Genomic DNA, 26,886 nt, shown 5'->3' with positions numbered 1-26,886 from the left:
GCTCGGCCTGTGCTCACACCCTGACTTGGGCCTCCGCGTCCTCGCCCGCGTCCACGTCCTCTAGGCCTACCCCTACCCCTCAGCATGCTGTATTACCAGTAGTGCAGAAACAGAACGCTGTATTAAATGTGCCGCTTATTGGCCTGTGGTTGGAGGCTGACTTCCCTTACGGAACGCACAGCAGAGCCAGGAAACAATTTTGCGGACGCCTGTAGTGAGACGTAGGTGCGTATGACTGAGCTAGTGGAATTCACAGCGCAGAAGCAGTCAAGTGGCCAAAGGCCAGTAGTAGGCTTTAAGTATTTTGCTTCTATTTTTTTTAAATGCTGAGCTGATACAGCAGACAGATACTGTAGGCAGCGTATAATATTATGTATACTGTTTCCCTCTGGCGGGATGACGGCGATCATGTAACAGACACAACAGATCCAGGAAACAATTTTGCGCAAGCCTGCTGTAACGCTTAGCTGCGTATTAATTACGACTACTACCCCCAGCAGATAGATACTGTAGGCAGCGTATAATATTATGTATACTGTTTCCCTCTGGCGGGATGCCGGCGATCATGTAACAGAGACAGCAGATCCAGGAAACAATTTTGCGCAAGCCTGCTGTAACGCTTAGCTGCGTATTAATTAGGACTACTACCCCCAGCAGATAGATACTGTAGGCAGCGTATAATATTATGTATACTGTTTCCCTCTGGCGGGATGACGGCGATCATGTAACAGAGACAGCAGATCCAGGAAACAATTTTGCGCAAGCCTGCTGTAACGCTTAGCTGCGTATTAATTAGGACTACTACCCCCAGCAGATAGATACTGTAGGCAGCGTATAATATTATGTATACTGTTGCACTCTGGCGGGATGACGGCGATCATGTAACAGAGACAGCAGATCCAGGAAACAATTTTGCGCAATCCTGCTGTAACGCTTAGCTGCGTATTAATTACGACTACTACCCCCAGCAGATAGATACTGTAGGCAGCGTATAATATTATGTATACTGTTTCCCTCAGGCGGGATAACGGCGATCATGTAACAGAGACAGCAGATCCAGGAAACAATTTTGCGCAAGCCTGCTGTAATGCTTAGCTGCGTATTAATTAGGACTACTACCCCCAGCAGATAGATACTGTAGGCAGCGTATAATATTATGTATACTGTTTCCCTCTGGCGGGATGATGGCGATCAATTTTTGGGAAAAAGCCCACTGCCTATATAGCCTGAATATCTCTTTCCCTGCCTCACCAGTACTGGCCCTATACTCTGTACAATGACTGCAGACTGCGGACGCAATGCTCTGCACGGCCAATATACAAAAAAAAACAATTGTGCAACACTGCTAAAAGCAGCCTCAACAGTACTGCACACGGTCTGATGTGGCCCTAAGAAAGACCGTTGGGGTTCTTGAAGCCTAAAATAACTCCTAACGCTCTCCCTATAGCAGCTCCGGCACCAGCAGCACTTTCCCTGATCTCTGTCAGAATGCATCTGTGGCGAGCCGCAGGAGGGGCCGATTTATATACTCGGGTGACACCTGATCTCGCCAGCCACTCACTGCAGGGGGGTGGTATAGGGCTTGAACGTCGCAGGGGGAAGTTGTAATGCCTTCCCTGTCTTTCTATTGGCCAGAAAAGCGCGCTAACGTCTCAGAGATGAAAGTGAAAGTCATTCGAACATCGCGTGGTACTCGCCTCTAGTAACGAGCATCTCGAACACGCTAATACTCGAACGAGGATCAAGCTTGGACGAGTACGTTCGCTCATCTCTTTGTAATGACCCATGGAATAAACTTATGTCATTTTTGTTGCAGTTTGTGCGCCATAGAAACAAAACGCACTGAAAGATGGCGGAATGTAGTTTTTTTTCCATTTTACTCCACTTAGAATTTTTTTTTAAGTCTTTCAATACATTATGTGGTACATTAAATAGCATCACTGAAAAATACAACCCGTCCCGTAAAGAACAAGCCCTCATGCAGTGATGTCAATGGATAAATAAAGGAGTTACGATTTTTTAAAAGGGGGAGGGAAAAACGAAAATGGGGAAAAAAAGGATTGCGTCATTAAGGGGTTAATGTTAATGGCTGCAACATTCCTGCGAAACGCAGTACAGATTTTTCATTAATATGGAAAATTAATAAAGATATCCTGTTTTTACAGGAAACACATTTCAGGACCAGGCATATCCACAATCTGAGTCATACCTCTTACAACAAATGGTACCATGCCATCTATACAAGCTCAACATCAAAGGTGTGAGCATAGGCATACACAAGGGTGTCCCCTTTAGACACCAATCTTCCATTATTAAGTCAGAGGGGAGATATTTGCTTCTGAAAGGCCAATTAGGTTCACTATCTATGACAATATACAACCATTATGCTCCAAACAAGTCTACTATCATGTGGATCCGAGAAATCCTGTTTAAAATTGATATGTTTAAAAATGCAATTTTTACTGCACCATGAACATCGTAAAAACAACACCCTATACCCCACAAAAATGTAGGGAGAAAGTAAGTGAACCTCTGTGTTAAGGCCTTTTCTAAAAGATTGTTGGCAAAAGTATTTTTAATTAAGCAGATGAGATTAGAAGTGTAGAGTTTAACAGGTGATTTCCCTATTGAATAAAGGCACACAAAGCTTGGTTGCTGACAAATCTGTGTACCATGCCTTGATGCAATCAAATTTCAGGACTTCAGCAGACATGTTAAACAGACATATGAAGGTGGAAAGGCTACAAAAGCAGTGCTAAGGATTTCAATCCACGATTAGATAAATTATTTACAAAGCTAGAAAGTTTAGGAGTGTTGCTACTTTCGATGTGAGTGGGTAGGCTGTTAATATTACAGGAGCACAGCAGGCAATAATGTTAGAGGAGAGAAAAAAACAAAACAAATGTAATAGCATAGACTGATAGTATAGAAGCCGCTACAAACTGCAAAAATATTTGTTCACAAGTCCACTAATAGAAAATACTGATCAGGAATGGTGTTTTTTTTTTTTTTTGATGAGCGAGCACCGAAATGCTTGGGTGCTCGGTATTTGAGTCGAACTTTTCGTAATGCTCGAGAGCTCGTTTCGAGTAATGAACCCCATTGAAGTCAATGTGGAACTCGAGCATTTTTCAAGCTGACCGATGCTCCGCATGGGGGAGGTTGTGTGAAACACCTGAAAACATCAGAAAGTCATGGAAACACCACAGAACAGGATAGGGGACAGCAGGAGCAGCATGCATAGGTGCATCTGAGGCAACCCAGTCCCACTATTAAGCCAAATTAGGGGCAAGAGCCTGGCGGTCACCCCCCTAACCATTTACTTGGGACAGACCATCATTACCAAGGCACACGCGCTGGCACATCTTAGCTAAGCACCAACTAGCTGCAACCAAGGATAATTACCACCTGCGGGTGACACCGCTGCCTCTTCTCCTGCGTTACATGCTGGCATTACTGTCCAACCCCCCGCACGAGCCTGCGTCCACAGTGCACACAAAATTTTCTCTGCGCAGCGTTCAGCTGCCCTCATGCAACACGCTCGCTTCATAGCCACACCACCCTCATGTCGATTTATAAGTGCGTCTGCGATAAGGAGGAACCGGAGACACACACTGCAGAGGGTTGGCAGGGCCAGGCAGTGACACTCTTTGAAAACGTGGGCGATAGCCCACAATGCTGATGAGAATTGATGATAAATTGATGTATGATCATAATTCCCATCCCGTGCCACCTCCGTCACAAAATTGTCAGGAGCCGCAAACGTGGGCATAAAGGGGACTCAGGTGCCAGCACTTCTACACATCTCCACAATGCAGAAGCGCTTACTAACACCGAAGTTTGGTTTGAAGCAGGAGGTGTCGCAAAAGTAGCCACCACAGGTATACAGTGACCCTGTGAAAGTCTCATAAAATCCGTTACTCTTTCTGTGAACGCTCCAATCCAGCATCTCGGATAACTGTGGTAATTTGTAGCACGAGAGATAATACATGTTGACCAGCGCAGATCCCCAGACCCCAAGCAGGAGGAGGATGTGGCATAATAAGCCTGAGAAACCATGACCGAGGTAGGACCCGCAATACTCTGTGTGGGAAGCTTGTGTGCGGGCCCAGGATCAGGCTCGGTCCCAGCCTCCACCTTGTGTGACCCAAGGTGCCGTGAGTTACATAGCTATGGGAAATCTGTGTGTCCCCACACACTTCATTCTGTGTAGGTGTCAGATAGCAGAACACTGCAATGGGAAAGCCGTCTGCACCCTACCCAAGTCATTCAGTGTATTTGTGCCAGATAGCTGAATACCGCGCTGGGAAACCTTTGTGCACCCACAGCATAGGCGAGCCCATGAAACCGAAAGACAGTATTACACATGAAGAAATCACAGTGCCCAAACATGGCAGAGTTTCACCCCACCCAGGACCTCGGCCCACACTTCTGCCCACATCATTCAGTGTATTTGTGCCAGATAGCTAAAACACCGCAATGAGAAATCTTTGTGCACCCACAGCATAGGCAAGCCCATGAGACCTAAAGACAGTATTACACATGAAGAAATCAGAGTGCCCAAACATGGCAGAGTTTCACCCCGCCCAGGACCTCGGCCCACACTTCTGCTCAAGTAATTCAGTGTATGTGGGAAACATTTCTGTAGCAAGAGTACGGGCGAACCCCTGAAACTTTTCTGTTGCAAGAGCATAGGCGGATCCCTCAAACCTTTAAGTAGCAAGTGTATAGGCGGAACCCTGAAACATTTCTGTAGCAAGAGTATAGGCGAACCCCTGAAACTTTTCTGTTGCAAGAGTATAAGTGAACCCCTCAAACCTTTCAGTAGCAAGTGTATAGGCGGACCCCTGAAACATTTCTGTAGCAAGAGTATAGGCGAATCCCTGAAACTTTTCTGTTGCAAGAGTATAGGCGAACCCCTCAAACCTTTCAGTAGCAAGAGTATGGGCGGCCCCCGGAAACATTTCTGTAGCAAGAGTATAAGCGAACCCCTCAAACCTTTCAGTAGCAAGAACATGGGCAGACCTCTGAAACATTTCTGTAGCAAGAGTATAGGTGAAGCCCTTAAACATTGGTGCACCAAGAGTATAGGCGAACACCTGAAAAATTAGTTTGCCAAGAGTATAGGCGAAGGCAGGAAAAATTTGGTGTACAAAGAGTATAGGCGAACACCTGAAATAATTTGTTTCTCAAGAGTATAGGCGAGGGCCTGAAAAATTGGTGTACCAAGAGTACAAGTGTACCCCTGAAAAATTGCTTAAGCCCTAGGGCATGTGAAACCCATAAACATTTTTTTAAAGATACAGCTTGTTGTTGCTTAATTTGTAACAGCCTGGAGGCAGCCCTCCGAAAACATTGGTTTTAACAGAGCCTTTTGGCCTGCAGAAAAATTGGCATTTCAGCGTGATGACATGCTGTTTGAGGAGGTGGAGTAATATCCGAGAGGAATAGACCAAGCTACTTCTCCCCTTTTTTGAGGTGATAGAGGATGCATATTTCTCCTGTTGCAGCTAAAAGAATCTTTAGGATCTGCTGCTTTCCACCGGTGGAGAAGAGAAGTCTGCGGAATGCGCTATTCTTGGTGTGGGTAGCACGTGAGCGGTCCCAGGCTCTGACTCGTTCCCAGCCTCCACCAAGTTCACCCAATGTGCCGTCAGGGACATATAGTGGCCCTGCCCGCCAGTACTTGTCCACGTGTCTGTCGTTAAGTGGACCTTCCCAGTAACTGCGTTGGTGAGGGCATGGTTAATGTTGCTGGAGACGTGCTGGTGTAGGACGGGGACGGCACACCGAGGAAAAATAGTGGCGACTGGGGACCGAGTAGTGCGGGACCGCCGCCATCATGTTTTTGAAAGCCTCCATTTCCACAAGCCTGTACGGCAGCATCTCCAGGCTGATTAATTTGGCAATGTGCACATTTAAAGCTTGTGCATGCGGGTGGGTGGCAGCGTATTTCCGCTTTTGCTCCAACGTTTGCGCTAGTGACAGCTGAACGCTGCGCTGAGAAACATAAGGTGCTCGTGCCTGCGTCCTGGGAGGGGGATTGGATCTGTGTGGCAGGTTGTGGCACAGGGGAAGAGGCAGTAGTGTGACCCGGAGGTGGTGAATAGCCTTTGTCCCACCTTGTGGGGTGCTTGGCCATCAGATGCCTGCGCATGCTGGTGGTGGTGAGGCTGGTAGTAGTGGCTCTCCGGCTGATCTTGGTACGGCACAGGTTGCACACCACTGTTCATCGGTCGTCCGCGCTCCCACTAAAAAACATCCACACCTTTGAACACCTAGCCCTCTGCACTGAGGCTTGCCGTGAGGGGGTGCTGTGGGAAACAGTTGGGGAATTCTTGGCTCTGGGCCTGCCTCTCCCCCTGGCCACCTCACTGCCTCTTCCAACCTGTCCTGCTGCTGCACTTGCCTTCCCCTCTGAAGCCCTGTCTTTAGTAGGTTTAGCAAGTCAGGTGGGGTCATTTACCTCATCATCTAGCAGCTCTTTCTCCATATCCTCTGTGCGCTCCTCCCTTGGACTTACTGCCCTAACTACTACCTCACTGACAGACAACTGTGTCTCATCAACCTCATCCACAAAAAGCTCTTGAGACAGTTGCCGGAAGTCCCCAGCCTCATCATCCAGACTCCGGGAACGTTCCAAAGGTTGGGCATCTGTCACGACAAACTCCTGAGGTGAGAGAGGAACCGTTTTTTCCCACTCAGGGCAGGGACCCTGGAACAGTTCCTGGGAGTCTGCCTGCTCAGAATCTGTCATTTTCATGGAGTGACGAGTCTGGGAGTAAGGAGGAGCAGCCAAAGGATTCAGATGTGCAGTCCCTAGGCCGGGAGTAGTGGACTGCGTAGAAGACTAGGTGTGCAATATATTGCTGGACACATTATCTGCCATCCACGACAGGACCTGCTCGCACTGCTCTGCTTGTAATATCTACTTGTAAGATCTACTACGCGGACCCGCAAATTGTGATATGAAGTTGGGGAGCGTAGGTACTTGGCGCTCTCCTAATCCCTCAGCAGCCGACTGTGATTCACCCTGGCCAGGAGCTCGGCCTGTGCCCACACCCTCACTTGGACGCCCGAGTCTGCGTCCATGTCCTCGACCCTTACCCCTACTCCTCATCCTTGACCCTTACCCGTACTCCTCATCATGTCGAATTAGGGATAGAGCAGGGCCCAAATAAATTACCCCACCATACAGCGCTGGGAACTGGGGCTAATTCAGTGCACACAGAGACTTGTAGATACCGGAGGCTCTATGCTGTGACCGGATACCTAGGGGTAGGGTCATTTACCGCTCACAGAGACTTGTAGAGAAGAGAGGCTGTATGGAGTGGGAGAAAACTAGAAAGCCAGTGGCCCAGAAAATATTTGAGTACTATTTAGCGATGAGAGTGAGACCTCTGCCTAAGGCACTGCACACATAGAACGGTATAGCTGAAATAATCTGCAGTGGCCCAGGAAATATTTGTGTACTATTTAGCGATGATACCTCTGCCTAATGCACTGCACACACAGAACAGTATAGCTGAAATGGCCTGCACAGGCCTAGATGCTTAAAAAAAAAAATTGGTGCGCTACTGCTCTCAGCCAGCCACAACAGTAATGCACACAATGAGGAGTAGCCCTGAGAAGGACCATTGGGGTTCTTGAAGAGAGGATCCTACGTTAACACTTTCCCTATATCAGCATCAGCACTTTCCCTAACCTCTGCCAGCATGCGCCTGAGGCGAGCCGCAGGCGGGACAAGTTTAAGTACTCAGTGGTCACCTGATCCCACCAGCCATTCACTGCTGTTGGCGGGCAGAGGGCTGGCACGTCACAGCAGGAAGTGGTAATGCCTTCCCTGTATGTTTATTGGCTAGAAAATGGTGCTAAACATGCAGGGAAGGGAAATGAAATTGACTCGAGTACCGCGTAGTGTTCATCTCGAGTACCCTAATTTTAGAAAGAGTATCAAGCTCATATTATATTGTATCGCTCAAGAAAGGCGTTCAAGCCCCCCAACTCTTTCACCTAATTTGTCATCATCACCATGTTCTCAGGCAGAGAGTTCCATAGTCTCACTGCTCTTACAGCAAAGAACCTTCTATGTCGGTGTAGAAGCTTTCTTTCCTCTAGATGTAGAGGATGCCCCCTTCTTACAGTCACAGTCCTGGGTATAAACAGATCATGGGAGAGATCTCTGTATTGTCCCCTGATATATTTATACATAGATATTAGGTCGCATCTCAGCCATCTTTTTTCTAAACTAAATAATCCCAATTTTGATAACCTCTCTGGTTTGTGTCATCTTTTGGCATAAATTATAGTGAATATCACTGGTAGTTTTAGAGAAAAAGAATGGTCTTGTAATTACAGATGAGGGGAGTGGAGCACCCTCATCATCAGATAACAGTCCAGAGTGCTACTATGGCCTGCAGTGTTCATATGATTTCAAATCAGTTCCTCAAATTGCCTATAGAATTTTCAAAAATAGATCAATACATATCAATAGACATGTGTATATTGTGTTGTATTCAGGTCCTCAAAAGGGTCTCTCTGAGTACAGCACAGCTATCTAATAGCAGTGCAGGAGAAACCAGCAACAAGCTTACAACGAACGATAAAAAAGTTATAAAAATAGAGACTATAAAAGGCAAAATCCTATATAAAGTAAAATAGCTGCCGCCATATAATACCTTTGAAGGTTTACCAGGGCTGGTGTAATATAGAGGAAAACTGCAGACAGAAATCACAAACTGTAGTGTTATACTCTATGTGCTACAGTATTCACCTATTGTTCTCTGTATTCTCAGGTTATAGTGCGGTTTCTATATCATAGCTGTTAGTGCCAGGATTATTATCTACATAACACATACTTGCCCATCAAGACAAAAGTGTGCCAGCCTCATGTCATCTCTGTCACTACACAGCTGTCAGTTGGCATGTGACAACTAAGCTCCGTTTTGGGTGGGAAATGGCTTGAAATGATGCATCACTGGATCAAAGTAAAACAAATATATGTTCTACATTCATTCACAATCTTCAATTTCCAAATCCTAAAATTCCTGATATCCTGCTCTGACGAACATCAGAGTAATCTGCGGGTCATACACTTTGTATGTGTTTAGCTGTCAGTCAAAGAAGTGTTTTGCTGACAGCTAACTCCTCCGACCTCCAAATAAACATGCAGACTTGGTTCCACCAGACACTTGTGGCACGGCTTATCTTTGCAGCACAACAAAAGATCAGGCGTGTTTACCATCCACAAGCAATCTCCTTATATCCCATGGCACATGCAGATTACAGAAACATATATATTAGATTGTGTTGTTTTTTTTTGCTCCAAAAGCAGATTCTAGCTCTTGTTTAAAAGTATCCATTGAATTTAATGCATGGACTGCAATGCTGTAACCCTGTTAGCTTTGTTTTTGCTTTTTGTTCATTCCTTTTTCTGAGTGACATATCTGACCAAGGCATCTGACAATATTTGGTGTTATAACACTTTTCATATAGGCCGTCACAAGGGCTTAATTCAACCATGTTTAGTGTTTAACAGACTGGAAAGAGCTTGTAGCTCCTGTTACACCATGTTCAAGGTTCCCTTGTAAAGTGTTCCCTGTCGTTGCAATATGTCTTACTGTGACTTATGTTCACCTTCACCATTTATCTTCACATCCATGTACATTTGCTAGATGTAAACTTAGTTCTTCAAGGAGATCGGGTAGGAAAATACCTAAAATAGCAAACTTCATACGTGCATTTTAGAATTTTAACCTTCCATGTCAATTTATATTAATAGTCACACCGTCCCTAAAAGAAAGACTCCAAGAGAGAAGCATCAAACCCCCTGTCACATCCCCCTTGCGCCCGTCTATGAGTATTTGGACTAGAGGTGCTGGAAGTAGCAGCACTTGCAGTAAGTGTAGGTATTACATGGCAGATCATGGAACTCTTCTTGTTTCATCCACAGGATTGAGCAGACCTCAAATTGCCATAGGCCAGACATGTTTAGTCTGGACAACCCTTTTAATTCCAGGGAGTTGTACATATAAAAAAGGTTTCAGTACATAACAAAGAAAACAATAATAAACATGACATGAATGACAGACTGGAACAATGGGAGAAACAGCAATGCCCCTGCAAGGGAAGGGAGAAGGAGACAACTGTTTGGGTTGGAAGCTGTTTCTTTGATGCAGTGCAGTGTCAGTAGTGATTATTGTAGGCTGTAGGCTTTTCTGAAGAGTTGAGTTTTCAGATTGCTTTCGCAGGTGGGAGAGAGTCTGATCATCTGCGTTTCAGAGTATGAGGGATGAACAGGAGGAATCCTGGAAACGAGATAATTTCAGGGTGTGAGGAAAAGGAAGGCCCTTTTGTTGGTAGAGCTGTTTTCTGAAGCATGTAAGGAGTTATAGAGGCTTGGTTAAATAGTTTATTGGGTGCAAAAATGTATGTGTTACATACTGGTCTCTTCATTAGGATTATGATGCAGGATTATGGTGCAGTGGATAATTCGCCCCAAATCGTATGGATTTTGATGCAGATTCTCCTGCAGGTTTACCAAAATAAAATATCAGTATACTCACCTACTCAAGTTTCTGTTGCTCCCATGGTAACATTTGGCTGGTCCATCATGGGTCTTCTGCATCCTAGCCTCCTGGGATGACATATTGACACATGTGACTACTTTAGCCTGTGCTTAGCTGCAGCAAATATGTGTTCACATGATATATCATCACTGACGGCCAAAAGACAGAGACCAGCGCTGGACAAGGTAAGCATTACCACCGGAGCACCAGGGAAGGTAAGTATACTGATGTTGCCAAGGCTTCAGACAATGTGGCATGAGAGAGGTACTGTTTAAGATGGGTTTTGAAGAACCATTTCTATTTGCAGTTAAACAGTTTTATGAGGCGCCTAGAGTCACACTAAGGATTCATAATTATCTGAGTCAGACATTTGGGTTGGGCAGGGGTGTACGGTAGAGTTGCCCATCTCCCCTGCTCTTCACAATTGACACAGAGGCACATGGAGCCACTTTTCACCTGTATTAGAGCATATCTTTATATTAAGGGTTTCTGACAAAGAAGCTTGGAAAAAAAGCTTGCTCTCTGCACAGATGACATACTCATCTTATATTCATAATACCACGACTAACCCAAAAAGGGCTAGGCAATATTCTGGATTATCTATTACCTGGTCCAAGTAGTAATTGTTGTTGGTAGATGGTTGCTGAGCCAAATTTGATTAAGGCTTCTTTTACACGGAGCGATAAATTGTTTGCACAAATGAACGCTGACAGAGTTCGCTAATGCAGCCTTTTCTTAAAGTGAATGTGAAAGACTAAACAACTGATGTAACGCCGAGCGAACAATTATTTTATGCCTGCAAAAAACGTTAAATCGTCGGCCGTGTTGACACTCAACGATTGTCGTTTAAATTTGTACAATCCGGCGATTTTATTTTTTGAACGATAATCGTTCTGTGTAAAAGGACAAAGCAGGGAAAATGCTGGACTAAATTAGAAACTTTACAGTGGAGCAAGGTGGTGGGTGGTCTAGTGGTCCATGACTTAGGTATATACTGTATTATTTGGCACCCAAGCTGCAGCATCGCAACGGTTAGAGACTGATGAACTCTGCAACAAAAATATGGTAATATCTATTTGAGGCTTCAGAAGTTCACAAATGTAAGAGACAGTCTAGAAAAGAGCTCACACTGTTTATGATTCATGAGGTATGATGGAAAATGCAGGATATATTGGGCGTTTTGGGATGCATCCCAGCAATGTCAATTTGTGATACCCCGTGGCTTCCTGAGTTGTAGTTAGTTTGGAAGTTTTCTGTAGATAGAAATTCAAGTGCATTAGATGGGTATCACATGTTCTGGTTAATGGAGAACTTCATTCTCAAACTAAGGCCGCACTCACACAGGACGCTTTTTACCGCAATTAGCACGGCATCTTAAACACCACGCTAACCGTGGTACAATGTCAACATTGATTTAAATGTGGCCTCGCAGACCAGTGTTCAAACGCTGCAATTTTTTGAGCCCTGTCTGCTCTATTTTTGTGCGTTTTTGCATTTTTTAACGCACCTCATCACCAATTACAGTGATGGAGTGCGTTACAAAATGCTGTGAAACCCTGTAACATGCGTTTGAATACACTGTGTGAAATTGCGGTAAAATGCCATGGTTTCACGCAGTGTTTTCTTAACACGTGTGTGAGAGCATCCTTATAGGCAGAGTTTTAATTACCATACAACCAGTTCTATAAATATCTACAGTTGCATCATGCAATCATCAAAAGTCATTGGTGGGTCAGATGGGAACATCTCTGTAATGCACAACCCCTTTATAGATATGAAACGGGAGGCATTGGGCTCTGCTGGTTTTATATCTGTGTTATATCAATATTTTTTGCTTATATTTCTAGATAGGACAACCTTGACCGTAAAACAACTATGAGAGCAAGAGACTTAGGCTCCATGTAGAATGAACAATGGCAGGAGATTATGTATAGAACTCCCCAGATTTCTCGCAGTAACACATACAGGCTGTTACATGTCTGTCTGTTACATAAAGTATGCAAACCTTCAGCCTTCCCATATAATATCGGGCTCACAGGCTCACCATTGTGCAGCATATATAAGACACACCATGCAGATTTATAGCATACGATGTGGGCATTTCCAAAATTAGAATGCTTTTGGAAAGTGGCGATTAATTTTTTTAATTTTATGTATAGTCAGTATATTTCTCCAAAAACATATGTAAGTATTTTGGGATATGTGGACTGGAGAACTATATAGCTAATAGAGATGAGTGAATATACTCATTTCGAGTAATTACTCGATTGAGCACTGCGATTTTCGAGTACTTCCGTACTCGGGTGAAAAGATGCGGGGGGCGCCAGGGGGCTGGGGGAGGCGTGGCGGAGCGGGGGGTAGCAGCGGGGAACAGGGGGGAGCCCTCTCTCTCTCCCTCTCCCCCCCACTCCCCGCTGCAACCCCCCACTCACCCACGGCGCCCCCCGAATCTTTTCGCCCGAGTACGGAAGTACTCGAAAATCGCGGCGCTTAGGCGGAAAAGGGGCGTGGCCGAGTAGGTTCGCTCATCTCTAATAGCTAATGGTGACCAGGAATTTATTGACTAAATTACCATATGTACTCGAGTATAAGTCTAGTTTTTCAGCACATTTTTAAATGCTGAAAAAGCCCCCCTCGGCTTATACTCGAGTCAGGTAAAAAAAAAAACAACAACGAAAAACCTGCAATACTCACCTCCCAGCCGGCACCTGTGTCCCCGGCGTGATGCTCTCCCCGGCGGTGCGGCAAGCTGCTTGAGAATTTTCCCTGCCCGGCTTTGAATTCCCCTGCCATCAGCGCTGTGTAGGTAAGCGCTGTGATTGGATTGAGCACCAGCCAATCAAAGCTGGCACTAGATCATTCACAGCCATTCAGTGGATGACATCACTGAATGGCTGGAAGTGGTTTATTGAGCGCCGGCTGTGATTGGCTGGTGCTCGATTCAATCACAGCCCTTACTTACACAGCGCTGACGACGGGGGAATAGGTGAGTATTGCATTTTTTCTTTACCTAGTATATACTCGAGTATAGCTAGGCTTATACTCGAGCCAATAAGTTTTACCAGTTTTTTGTGGTAAAACTTACTGACTCGGCTTATACTCGGGTCAGCTAATACTCGAGTATATACGGTAATTGGCTTCTTTCCCTGGAAAAAATATATATATTTGAAACAATGGGCAAGGAAGAAATATGAGGTTCTTTGGTCCATTTGGTTTCATCACTGGTCTCACCTGAGTCACTTTAACCAGGAATAGGGTCTTAATGTGCTACGAGTCCTAGGTTGTTGGATTATACATCATATTGGATTCTGTAATTTTATGGATTCTTGTATGTTACGATTTCAATGCATTTTATGGTTTTTGTAGCAGCTTATGTTCAGACCTTTCTACAGATAACCCCATACATTACCAGGAAAGAGTTGTTACACTAAATTGTACATTCTGTGATGATATATTGAAATGATGATTCCTAAATATGCATAAGTGGTGTACCTTGTTGGACATGCTCAGGCATGGGTGAAAGGTTTGGGAGTGCGTTTCTTTTTGTAATGTTTAAAAGTTAACATTTCAAGAAAAATTACATGAGTTAAAATAATTTTTTTTAAATAAAATAGAACTATCATGGGTTAGAAATGTGTCTAGGGCCTCCAGGAATAGCTCTGGACTTAGAGACTGTAGTAAAAGATTTTCACAGCGTAACCAAACTCAAATTATTTGGTCCATTCAGTACTAATTTCTGTACACTCTATACAGAAGGTATTTTTTTTTACATCAGTTGTTTGCCCGCTAGACATTTTACAACCTAGGAAATGTCAATAGGAAGACCCGTTCTGTACTACACACAGACCCAGAATCGGTGTAACAGAAATTACCATGAACAGCAAAAAAAATCCTGTTGTGGGCAGTGCAGCTAATCTGGAATCAATATTTCCAAGTCATTGTGCTTGATACACATAGCGCTAATTAACCAACTATTAATAATGTAATCAACCATTTCTGCTGCTCTGCAAAAAGAAGGAGCTCATTATTTCTAAATGTTCCTTAATCACAAAAACAGGTGTATTTGATGTATGTCTTAAAAACTGCTAAGTAAGACGTTTCATCCTGGAAGGAATTAAACATGGTCATCAATTATCAACATTTGCAAGTAATTAGTTATATTTATTAAATTAATTATTTGATTCGATGGTGTGTTCTATGCAGATTTATTAAGAGTTTATAAGCTATATATGTAGTTACTTCATAGCAGTTGGTATAAAAGTGATATTCTGTAAGACAAAGGGCTCATGCCACAAACGTATTGGTAAAACGCAGCGTTTTACCGATGTTTGTAAATACAGGCAGCAACCACGTGTGACTGCGAGTGCACTGCGCATGTCCGCGTATCACACGCACACAAGCACGCGCAGTGTGACTTTTTTTTTTTTTAAATCTACGCTCTGTTACAGAGTGGGGTTGTGCGGTTGCGTGTCTACATTCTGGTGTGCAAGGATCAATTAAAGTCCATTGACTTCCATTGACTCCATTCACTATGTATCAGGTGGATGCGCAATGTACACATAATACACGGTGAAAATACGGTCGTGGACATCAGTCGTTAGTCTTCATGTACATGACCACATTACAGCTATTTTGCACAGAGGATGTTTTTTACTGTTGGTTTCCGTACAAATCCATTATTTAAAAAGCGAAGAGGGGGCAGATTCTGGCATTCTTTAACAAAAAAGCAGTAATGGTAGCCTTATTGCAGGAAATCCATTTCCAATCAAACAACATACCACAATGCAGGTCTCACCACTATACAACCTGGTACCATAGTTCTCATCCCATGAAAAAATCCTGTGGAGTGTCCATAGCCCTTCACAGAAGCTTCCCTCATCAATATATTGCATCTGAGATAGATACAGAAGGCCGATATCTATTTTTAAAAATTAATGCGGGCCCAAAAGTTTATACTTTTGCTAATGCATATTTTCCCAATCAAGCTCAGGTCTTTTTTGGATCCCGAATGCTGGAAGCATTGGCATGATTTGCTGCAGGCTCCAGCATAATCCTTAGGGGCGTCTTCAATCTCTGCTTTGATCCATTCATGGATTTATCCTCGGTTAAGTCCAATGTCTCCTCTGCCGCAACAGGTAAACTGAAGAAAGATCTCTCCTCAATGAAGCTCATTGACGTCTGGAGGGTGTTACATCCGGGAGTCAAGGATTTCAGTCATCACTCAGTAGCACACAACAGCTATAGCCGAATATATTATTTGTTTATTTCACCCAGCCTCCTAGATTTTAAACCCTCCTGCCCCATAGATGTTTTTCTGTGGTCTGACCATGCCCCGGTTTGTGGTGCCCTAAATAAATCTCCAGCTGAAAGAGGGTTTCACACCTGGCGTCTCCATGACAATCTGTTAAATGACGCACTTTGCTTGAAAGATGTACATTCAACAATCAAACATTTCTGTGACAACCATATATCAGACACTACTCCGGCTCTTATTAAATGGGAAGCACTCAAATGCGTAATCAGTGGAGTACTCATATCGCACAGGTCCAGGCTAAAAAAAAGAACAGTCTCATAAACTAGAAACCCTTCTCAAAAACGTTGACTCCCTAGAACTTACTAACAAATCCTCACCAACTCACCAGCTACGTACAGAAATATCTGCCCTTCGCCAGCAAATCCTCCATCTATTAGACTAATCGTCCTTATGTTATAGACACAAAACCAGTAGTGGGTTCTACGAATATGGCAAAAAATGTGGTTAATGGTTGGCCAGAGCAATTCACCCCAAAACATCTGCCCAATATATCTTTTCCATTAACTCCCACAACAATGGTCGACTTCATTCAACCTCAGAGATTTTGGAAACATTCCAATCATATTAACAAAACCTATATGACATTAAAGGGAATACAGGGGAGCAACATTTACAAACAACAGAAAATATCACTTCATATCTAGATAATCAGGCTCCTGATCCTATACCACGGACAACAGCTGCTGAACTAGAACTCGACTTTACTGAACAGGAAGTGCTGGAAGCCATAAAAAATCTAAAAGTAGGCAAAAGCCCTGGACCCAATGACTTCACACCCCGCTTCTACAGACTATGGGGGAATATGCTGGCTCCAGTTTTACTTAAAGCATTCAATGTCATATCCAAATCTTGTCCCTTCCCTTCCTAAGCTCTCCAGTCAGTCATAACGGTAATTCCGAAACCAGGTAAGGACCCCTTCCCCTGTGGTAACTATCAGCCCATATCTCTCTTAACTATAGACACAAAACTATACTCCAAAATCCTGGCAACTCGACTGACACCCATAATACCCTGTTTGATCCATAAAGAACAAGTAGGCTTCATTCCAGAACATGAAGCTAGAGATAATACTATAAAATCGATGTAGCTGATTTCGCGGGCTCGCACCTCTGGAGATCCTCTATGTCTGTTGTCGATCGATGCAGAGAAAGCTTTTGATAGAGTTCACTGGGGGTTTCTAGAGGCGACTCTGTAAAAGATAAGTATGGATCCTGGAAACTGGATTATGGCCCTTTACAACCATCAAACAGCAAGGGTTCGAATTAACGGATCATTATCATCACCATTAGAAATTTAAAATGGCACCAGACAGGGATGCCCTGTGTCCCCCTTTTTATATATTCTCACAATGGAGGCTCTGGCTAACGCACTTAGAAAAAATCCCAATATACAGGGAATCAAAATGGGATCACAAGATCATAAATTAGCTCCATTTGCCGACGATCTTCTAATGTACGTAACAAACCCTAATATTGCTCTCTCAACCATCTTAAAAGAATTTGAAAAATTCAGAAAATTCAACAACTTCAAAGTCAATATTCACAAATCAGAAATTCTCAATATAACCCTCCCAACCAAAGAAGCATCCTAACTAAAATCCATAATACCACTTCGCTGGAACGAAGACACCATTAAATATTCAGGGATATCCTTGGCGGCTGATCCAGCCCAGCTATTCAACTTAAACTATAAACCTATGCTTGCGACACTAGAGACAGATTTACAGAAATTGCGACCCCTTACGCTCTCCTGGTTTGGTAGGATTAATGTACTAAAAATGGACTCTCTACCTAAAATTCCTATACATATGTCAAACTCTCCCCATCAAATTACCCAGAAATTACTTGTCCTGTATCCGTAGAGTCACAATGAAATTTGTCTGGGTAACAGCAGACCACGGCCCAGATTCCAGAGTTGGAGCCTAATGTACAGAACAACTTTCTGTTCTGGCTTATAGTTTTGGGTTCCCGAAGACCTCCTTCTATAGTGCCCTTAAGGCCTTTTTGAGCAATAATCGTTGTGTGTAAATGTGTGCCCATCGTGCACTTACCGTGCACTTTTTGTCCATCGCTGAATTCAGCTCAGCTTAAAATGCATTGTCCCTGATGAGAGGGACCACGTGCTGAGTTCTCCGCGGACCGTGCTGATAACATTCTTTTAGCAGCTGTCCCACTTGAGAACAATAGCAATGTATTTAGAGAACAGACCACTCGCTGTTCTCTAAATACATGCAAATGAAGCTAGTTAGCTACTAATGGGCTGATTAGCCCATTAGTAGCTAATGCAAAATGATGCCTCAAAACGCTCCTTTTCTGAGGAATATTGAGCGATCATCTGTGTGTGTAAATGGGGCTTCATACCCTAATATACACTTAAAGCACTTATCTCATGGTTGTCTTTCAGTTTTTTGGGTGATTATCATCTCCATTTTAGGCCAATATATTTTCAGAACAATCGTTATACTGCTATTCCCTGCATGTATATTCTGTAACATATGAAATAATAGTGAACATTTTAAGTCAGAACGCCACAAACAATTTAGATTTTAACATGTTTTTCATAATAGCTGTTTATAGTATATTCTTCTCATCTTAGAAACTACAGGGAAGCAGAGAGATTGATTTTATGAGACTTTTTTCCCATGGGCAATGCAATAAAATATTGTAGAAAGTTTGAGAAAAAGATGTAAGGAATGGCTTGAATAAAAATTAGTAAACTCAGTGTATGTGATATTTCTGATAGAAACATATTTGTGAGTGATAAAACAATAAGTATAAATTGATTGTTCAGGTGAGCTGTGACAGTGTCCAATCTAGCAGGCTTCCCTTCATTAACATACAGCCGTGAGTCAGGTCAAAGACTCTCTCCAGCCTGATTAATGATGGCAAAGTGATGTCAAATGGAGCCTGTGAAAAGAAGGAAATTATAGCTGTGAGAGATTCATTTTTCTTGTCATAGGCAAGCATCACATCCATTTTCGCACTTAAGAAGATTAATATCATAAAGAAAAACTGTGCTGCAATACCCACCAAATGGAGAGGAGCAGACAGACTATGTAAATGTAATATAAACACTGAATAAATAGGACAAATTATGGAAAATGAATCATTTACACTTGTGCCTGATGTTTTTCTTGTGTTAAAATGATGTAAATGTTCAGTACTAAAGATAAATATAAACTGGGTGCTAACCTGAGTAATTGACTGCAGATCTGGATCAGTAGACAACAGGGCTTGAGCTTCTGAACAACACTGCAGGACCATTGCCTTTAATGAAATTACACAGGGTCGATGTTTTGTGGCTGATTGTTTTACATAAAGGTGAATAGAACATTGCCGAAAACTTTACTATTTCGAGTTTTTCTCCCATTTCATGGTACTACAAACCCTAACAAAACTTTGGTAATGTTATCCTGTCTACCATATAAAGTACACTTCATTGCTGGGTAAAGCCATTTTCTGTAAATAAAGCCTCTCTGCCGGTCATATCCCATATGTATGGCAAGCAGACCATTAACTTCAGTAGGTGAACCTTCTGGCACCTTCTGGCAATTAAAAAGCTGTAGAAGGAGTCTAATTTCTTGGAATTACTGCAAAAGGGCTGGATGTACTAAAAGAAATTAGGCAGGTTGCAGCCATTCACAATAATGATAGTACCTTGTTTGTTCAAAAATAAGACCCTGTCTTATATAAATTTTTGTCCCAAAAGAGGCACGGGGTCTTATTTTCATTGGATGTCTCATCATACTTACCGAGCAAGCGCTGTCCGGGTCTCTCCCGCTGGTCTGTGATTGGTTCTTCGAGCGCTGCATTGATTGGCTGAGCCGTATCGCTTCAGAACTAATCAGAGCCATCGCTTGCTGGAGGCGGAGTTTACGAACCCTGTTACCAGCAAGCGATCTTCTGTTTGCGGTGGAGGACTGAAGCACAAGCGCCGGAGCTCCGGAGACCAGCAAGTGGGACCCAGACGGCGGCTGCTTGGTAATGTATTGATTTTTTAAATGTAGTGTAGCTAGGGCTTATTTTCGGGGTAGGACTTACATTTCAAGTCCCCCCTCTGAAAATCAGGGTAGGGCTTATTTTAGGGGCAGGTCTTATTTTTGGGCAAACACGGTAGTAAAAAACAAGTAGATACAATCAAAACAATATGAGGGTCATTTCTACAATTTTAAGTCTAGAATTGTGGGGAATCAATTGTGTTCTGATGTAGTTGTACAGGAAGCCTTATTGTGAACATTTATATGGGAGGCTCATTTAGAAATGGAAAATGGGAACATTCATCCTCTTTATTGCCGAATGTCAATTCATTTGGGGAAAAAATCTGTTGACAAAAACCTCCTGACTTTTTGTTGCCTTAACACATATAGAATTCTATTCATCGGTCACAGAAAGAAAATATTTTCAGAAATTCGAAAATTCAGGTCACCCATTTATATGTGTTATTCTGCAGCACAAGAAAGTACGACACTACATTAACACACCATCTTCCTCATGCTAAACGTTCAGACTCAATGGGAGTCAGTAAATATGATTTACAAATATCCCAGATAAGCAGAAACATGAAAAATCTATCTGTTGCCATGACATGCAATTTGGAAGACTGATACATAGATCCCTGGCCTGTCACCAGATACTGATGTGTTCCTTCCTGCATCCGCGTGTGACAGCCAAGCTACTAATACTAATGCTTATCAATGAGTTTACATCTATCAGCCTCCCACATAAATTACCCTGCTGATTGTGAGCTGTCTGTTATACCTGCAGTTCTTCTGTGGTCTTAACTGCTTTCAGATCAGGTTTATTTGCAGCCGTCTGAGGAGATCGTTTTTGCTTTTCCCCATTTCCCAGGGTAGAGGTATTACTTGCATTATATATGGAGACCTCTGCCTTCTGTCTCAGATTACAAAGCTTCTCATGTAATGACAGGACGCTGGTAAAAAGGGATAATTAAAACCAGTAAGTGGTGGTCATCAGGTTTAGTCACTTAACAAACACTACAAAATACTATATGCATAGCAGCACATGATGGGGCTTTTAGCTGAAATATCTAAGACTGAGGCCTAAGACAAAGCCACCTAAAATAACCCCCCAATGAGCTTAATACAGAGATTTCAGAGGACATATTTGGGGAGCTTCTTCAAGAGGTGACTGTCAAGGAACCGTCAACATAGCTGCTTGTTGATGGTTTCCACAAGACAACAAATGGTTTGTAACACCCCAAAATTGTTCCCAGCATGGGATATTGTAATTAATGTAGATTACAAACTCTTAAGATGTATGAACTTCTCTCTTTGTCTCTTCTGCACTGATGACAGCCTGGGCACCTCCCACATGCACTAACGGAAAGCATCTGACTGGTTAAAGCAGGTTCATGTCAGAAATTACAGGCTGTCCTCTATGGCCAATGAGCGCTTTAGTGCAGAAGAAGCTCCCCTCATATACTCGTCATCAGCACTACATAACCAGCAGCTTGGTTGTAGCACAGAGCTGCTAAAATAATTGTAAAGAGACTTTTTTAATGCATTGCATACCCTCACATTGAAAGTTGGATTGCACCCTAGGCACTTGCCTACTCCTGCCTACCCTTTGTATTGGCCATTAATTCATACATTCTATCCAGATGTGTTTTTTCAGACTGTGTTCTACACAAGGCCTTAATGACAGTCTCTCAGTAACGCAGGCTCAGGCTTGCAGCTTGTAAATCTAAGTGATATCCGAACACAGATGTAGGATTCTACAATATAGTTCTCACTCTTTAAAAAGTACATTAAAATGCATTGTTCTAGCTTCTGGATCCCTTTTAAGTTCATGGGATCAGCCAAATACGAGAAGACGTATATAAGAGAGGGTGCATTATAGCCTTCTGGATGTTGTAAATAAATGGAAGAGCAGGTAGTGTATTAATCTACATGATGTTGAAAAGATTTACAGTTCTGGTGTAGAGTGGGGCTGACATTTAGAGACACAGCGTACTGGGGATTGCTTAGGTCTTGTAAACACATAAAACAAGTATTATGAACAGATATTACTGTCTATTACTAATAATCTCCTGCCCACTTTGTGATTTATAGACAGTTGTGTACTTTATGCTCACATTGCGATGTGACAAACAGATAGTAGAAGTCCATGCACAGCACATTGGCAAAAGAGCAGACATCTGGACTGTTGGTCCCAGTGCCAGCAGGCACTAATGTGTTAACAGCAGAGCTGTGTTGGCAGTGCATCAGGAACAATGATCATGGAAACACTGGTCCCGATCTGGTACATTAAATATAGGTTGTTCAGAATCTGTGATGTTTATGCAACTAGTACAGGGGTAGAAACATACAAGATATACCGTATATATAATGGTGTACTTACCATGTCAAAGAAGCCCAACGGTAGCCACATAGGGCAATGGATGGATCACACTTTCTTGGGTCTTTAACGTCAATATTCTGCTTGTTATAGGCATATATTAGCAATACCTAGAATATACACATAATATACAATGTAAATGGTATAATACCGTAGTTTACTCATGCAATACAAAAATCGTTACATATACTTTATTTAACCGCTTCAGGACTGCCCATAGACTATAAACGCCCAGGCAGTCCTTATGTATCTCTGCGGGGACATTTTAAAAGAGCCCTGCAGAGAATTCCCCTAGAGCCCGCCTACTGTGCAGGAGCTCCATGTTCTGAGAGTCTAATGACAGCTCAGATCACAGAGCTGCCTGGAGACCAATCAACGTCATCTTCAGGCATATGGTGGCTGTGATGGCCAGTCACAACCATCACAGTGAGAAAGCACTGCTGTGCCCTCTCCCTCCATCTCGGAAGTCAGGCAGCTCATCCCTGCATGCAGCTCTGTGACCCAGCTGTTTCAAGACAGCTAAGGTCACACAGCTTTGCTCAGAGACTGACAGTGATTCATGAGTGTGGTCTCTGGGCATGTGATTGCAGTGATTACAAGTCACAGTAATCACAGTAAAGTCTAATTGTAAATAAAAAAAAACTTCTGTAATCCTGTCCACTACTTCCCCCTCCTCACAGCCTGTCCGTGGGGTGGGGGGGTGGAGTGGGTATGTATAATCAATATAGAAGCAGTAATGCAACTTTTAGTGATGCAGGACGAGTCTCATTTACGCTGCAGATTTAACCCAGTGAATCGGCAAAATCTGTGTGCGGAATATCTAATGTGATTCTGTACGGATCCAGAATCGCGTTGGAAGTTCTGCACACAGATTTAGCCCATTTACAGGGCTAAATATGTGTACAAATCTGTGGCAGAAATATGCACCTTAACCACGGAATTCTGTTGCTGTTTTAGGGCGACTACCCACTACAGTTTTCTTTTCACTGCGAAATTCGCAGCGTTTTTGTTTTTCTGCAGGGGTCTATGGGAGTTGTAATGTTAAAATAGCGATCGCGCAAAATCGCAATTTGCCGGCAAATTTTAACATTACCTGTCCCATAGACCCCTGCAGAAAAAAAAAGACTGCAAATTTCGCAGTGAAAAAAAACTGTAGTGGGTAGTCACCCTTAGAGGCGAAATCTACGGGAAAGAAATTGGTTTAAATTCTGCAGTGTGAACATGCCTGAAATGTTGGCATCTTCCGAAATCCAGAATATGCGCCTACATTTCTGAGGGCTGTGTTTGAGTCATCTTGCTCACTAGAGTCACACGTGTGACATTTCTTAAAACTGCAGATTCAGAGTCATAAATATTGAGATCTGTTTCTCTGATAACACCAACTCTGATGCAGAAAAAAAATAGTTTCAAACTGAAAATGTGAAAAAATTTAAATGTTTCAATTCCACCTCTACTTTGTTTTAGTTCCTCTGAAATACATAAAGAGTTAGTAAGCTTTCCTAAATGTGGTTTTGAATATTTTGAGGGGTGCAGTTTTTTTAATAGGGTTATTAATAGGGGGTTTCTAATACACAGGCCCATCAAACCCACTTCCAAACTGAACTGGCCCTGAAATAATTGAGGTTGGGAATGTTTTTCATAATCGAAAAATTGCTACTATACTTATAAGTCCCATAAGGTCTGGGAAAAGAAAAGTTAAAAAATGATGCCGATATGGCGGGAACATATGGTGAATGTATTTTATTAACTATTATGTGTGATATGACTATCTATATTACAAGCAGAAAATGTCAAATTTTGAAAAATGCAATTTTTTTTCAAATCTCTAAATTTTGGGTTTTTTTTAAATAAATGCAAAGCATAATGACCAAATCAGAATCACTTGAATAAGTAGCAGCATGTCAAAGGTATTATCATATAAAGTGAAACATGTCAGATTTGAAAAATTGAGCTTGGTCACAAGGGTCAAAACCGGCTTGGATGGGTTATGGGTTATGTTGAGTGATGTACTTGGCTTACTGAAAAATTTGTCTCATTTTACACTGCAATGTAAAAATATACCTGGTAAACAGTATTTATATACTCATTATGTTTACATTGTAAAGGCTTTATACAGTGGTACCTTGGTTTACGAGTAACTCGGCTTGTGAGCTTCTTGACTTGCAAACAGGCTCTCTCCCGAAATTTTTGCTCTGATTTAGGAGCAAAAAAAAATTGAGGTACGAGCCTGCTCGCAAGTCAAGAAGCTTGCAAAGCTGACTCGAAGGGGGTGTGGGGGGGTTGTGTCTAATACCTACCGCTAGCGTTCTGGTCCCCGTGATGGTCGCACCCTCCTCCACACTGTCAGAGCATTTCTTCCTGTAAGCGGGGCTTGAATACCCCACCTCCAGCAAGCTAATGCACTGATTGGTTAATCCAGTGTGGCGTCAGCCAATGAAAGCCGGTGCTGGATTAACTAATCACAGCCATTCAATGATGTCATTGAATGGCTTTGATTGGTTAACCCAGCACTGGCTTTCATTGGCTGATGTGGTGCTGGATTAACCAATCAAGCACTAGCTTGCTAAACGCGGGGTATTCAAATCCTGTTTCCAGGTAGAAATGCTCTGTCAGCATGGAGGTGGGTGCGATAGCCTGCAGCAGCGCTGCAGACCATTGCGAGGACCAGAACTCTGGCGGTAGGTGAGTTTTGATGTTTGGTTTTTTTTTTTACTTTTAGTGTAAAATTTTCCCCATTGAAAGGAACTGGAACGCATTAATGGTGTTTCAGTTCATTTCAATGGGGAAAATTGATTTGACTTACGAGTGTTTTGGGTTAAGACCTTCATCACAGAACAAATTAAACTCTTAACCCAAGGCACCACTGCACTTCCTATGTACACTAATGACTGATTATTCACATTTCACTGGAACGTTTCTTTAATCCAGACGGTTTCCTACATTCTTATGTAAAAACTAGAATAATATACTGTGATATTACAATGAACTGTTCGAAATATTAAACTCATCTTTGTTATAACTGAGTAACTGCACTGCTTGAACTTGTAGCTGCTCTCCAGAACCTTTTACTAGAGGGAACAATTTTAATTTCATCATTTAATAAGATGATATCAATGAAAAATCACATCTGTTGTTAACCCTTTCCAGCAAAATCATGTACATATACCGTATGTCTTAGAGTGCCTTAAGTAAAAGCATTCTGCTGCACATTTACGTGACAGTGATCACATGGGGTCAGAATCCTGTGAGATCACCTTGAGAAGCAGCAGTGACTGGAAGCTAGGCTTCTTTCATAACAGCTGGGATCAGAGAAACCTCTGATCTCAGCCATTTAATGCTGTAAATGCCACAGTCAATAGTGATATGGCATCTGGGCTGTTAGAGGGAAGGGACTCACTCTGTCACCCCAATGGTGCCCCACAACACAACCGTGGGCTGCCAACGTGTTTCCATGGCAGTCAAAGGTGGAATGAAGATCCACAGGTTTGTCATCTTTGCACTCCTATTAATACTAAACATATTTATAGTGCCAACATATTCTGCAACACTTTACAATTCAGAAGTAGGTCATGTCAGAGTATGCGGGCATAATACACAGTACTATAGTACTATGCATCACAGAAGGGGAAAATAAAAAATTAAAAACAATCACAGAAAATGGTCGTTACTTACTGACTGAGGAGTGCATATAGATGCATCCTCCTCTCACCATGCAGGTAGCTGACTACCAAATGGAGGAGCGAATAACATCTGCACACATGCAGCGTGGCTTTAAGACTCCAGAGGAAGCCCAGGGTGGCAGTACCAATGTGGTTCACTGATGGAAATGCAAGGCAACCCGCCAAATTATCATGGCGTCATTAATAGGTTACTGGTCTGCATGGTGAACTACATATATCAGAATGGTCTGGTACCCTGTATCCACTATGTGTGGGAGTTTACACCAAGCAGCCAGCCCCCTCTATATCAAGAGGCAGTGTGAGTGGTTGTTTTATCGGTGTCCTGCACAGGTGTTATTGGCTCCTCCATTTGGTAGTCAGCTACCAGCATGGGGAGAGGAGGATGCATCTATATGCACTCCTCAGTCAGTAAGTAACGGCCATTTTCTGGCACTATAGTACTATGGTCAAGTCTCCTAGTGAGACTGAGAAAAGAATTGTAAAAAGTTTTTTAAAATTCATCCACGGTACAGAAAAATGAAATAAAAAGTGATCAAAAAGTTGTATGCAACCAAAAAAAAAACCAAAAAACGAAGTCCAATCTTGCATACAGATAAGAAGGCCTGAACAAAAAAAAAATATATGGGGAAAATTTTTTTTTTTAGTTTTTTTCCAAAGCCATTTTTTTTCTGGAATAAATGAAAAAAAGTGTGTAGAATATGTTCTTTTCCAATGATAAAAAATATATCTGTGACATGGTATTCAAATTATGTAACATAAAAAATAACTTTGGAAAAAAAAACGGGGAACAAATGTTTTTTTCCCCAATTTTTCATTTCTTTTCCCAGTCCTTCCCATCTATAATCCTGCAAAAAAAAAAGTCTTTACATAGCTTCACAGAATATCATGAGACAAAAACAATTTTTTAGATGTTTTTGTGCAAAAGTAATAGAACATAAACCCATATATATCTCTGTAAGGGTGCCTTC

General features: G+C 42.5%; 1 protein-coding gene across 1 annotated transcript in view; it reads right to left on the bottom strand.

The window, feature by feature from the left end:
• Positions 1 to 14,762: 14,762 nt before the first annotated feature.
• The window catches only part of CFAP54 (cilia and flagella associated protein 54), a 394,557-nt gene continuing 382,433 nt past the window's right edge, over positions 14,763 to 26,886 (bottom strand). The window contains exons 66-69 of the mRNA XM_066591462.1: positions 22,242 to 22,348; positions 20,640 to 20,811; positions 19,074 to 19,148; positions 14,763 to 18,788 (exon numbers count right to left, since the gene is read on the bottom strand). Of these exons, the coding sequence (XP_066447559.1) occupies positions 18,669 to 18,788; positions 19,074 to 19,148; positions 20,640 to 20,811; positions 22,242 to 22,348 (474 nt within the window). The 3' untranslated portion in view covers positions 14,763 to 18,668. The remainder of the gene's footprint in view (positions 18,789 to 19,073; positions 19,149 to 20,639; positions 20,812 to 22,241; positions 22,349 to 26,886) is intronic.

This window comes from Eleutherodactylus coqui, chromosome 2 (genome assembly GCF_035609145.1).
Source record: "Eleutherodactylus coqui strain aEleCoq1 chromosome 2, aEleCoq1.hap1, whole genome shotgun sequence".
Classification (NCBI taxonomy): domain Eukaryota; kingdom Metazoa; phylum Chordata; class Amphibia; order Anura; family Eleutherodactylidae; genus Eleutherodactylus; species Eleutherodactylus coqui.
The sequence above is the reverse complement of the archived record's forward strand: the minus strand, read 5'-3'. Positions and strand labels throughout refer to the sequence as shown.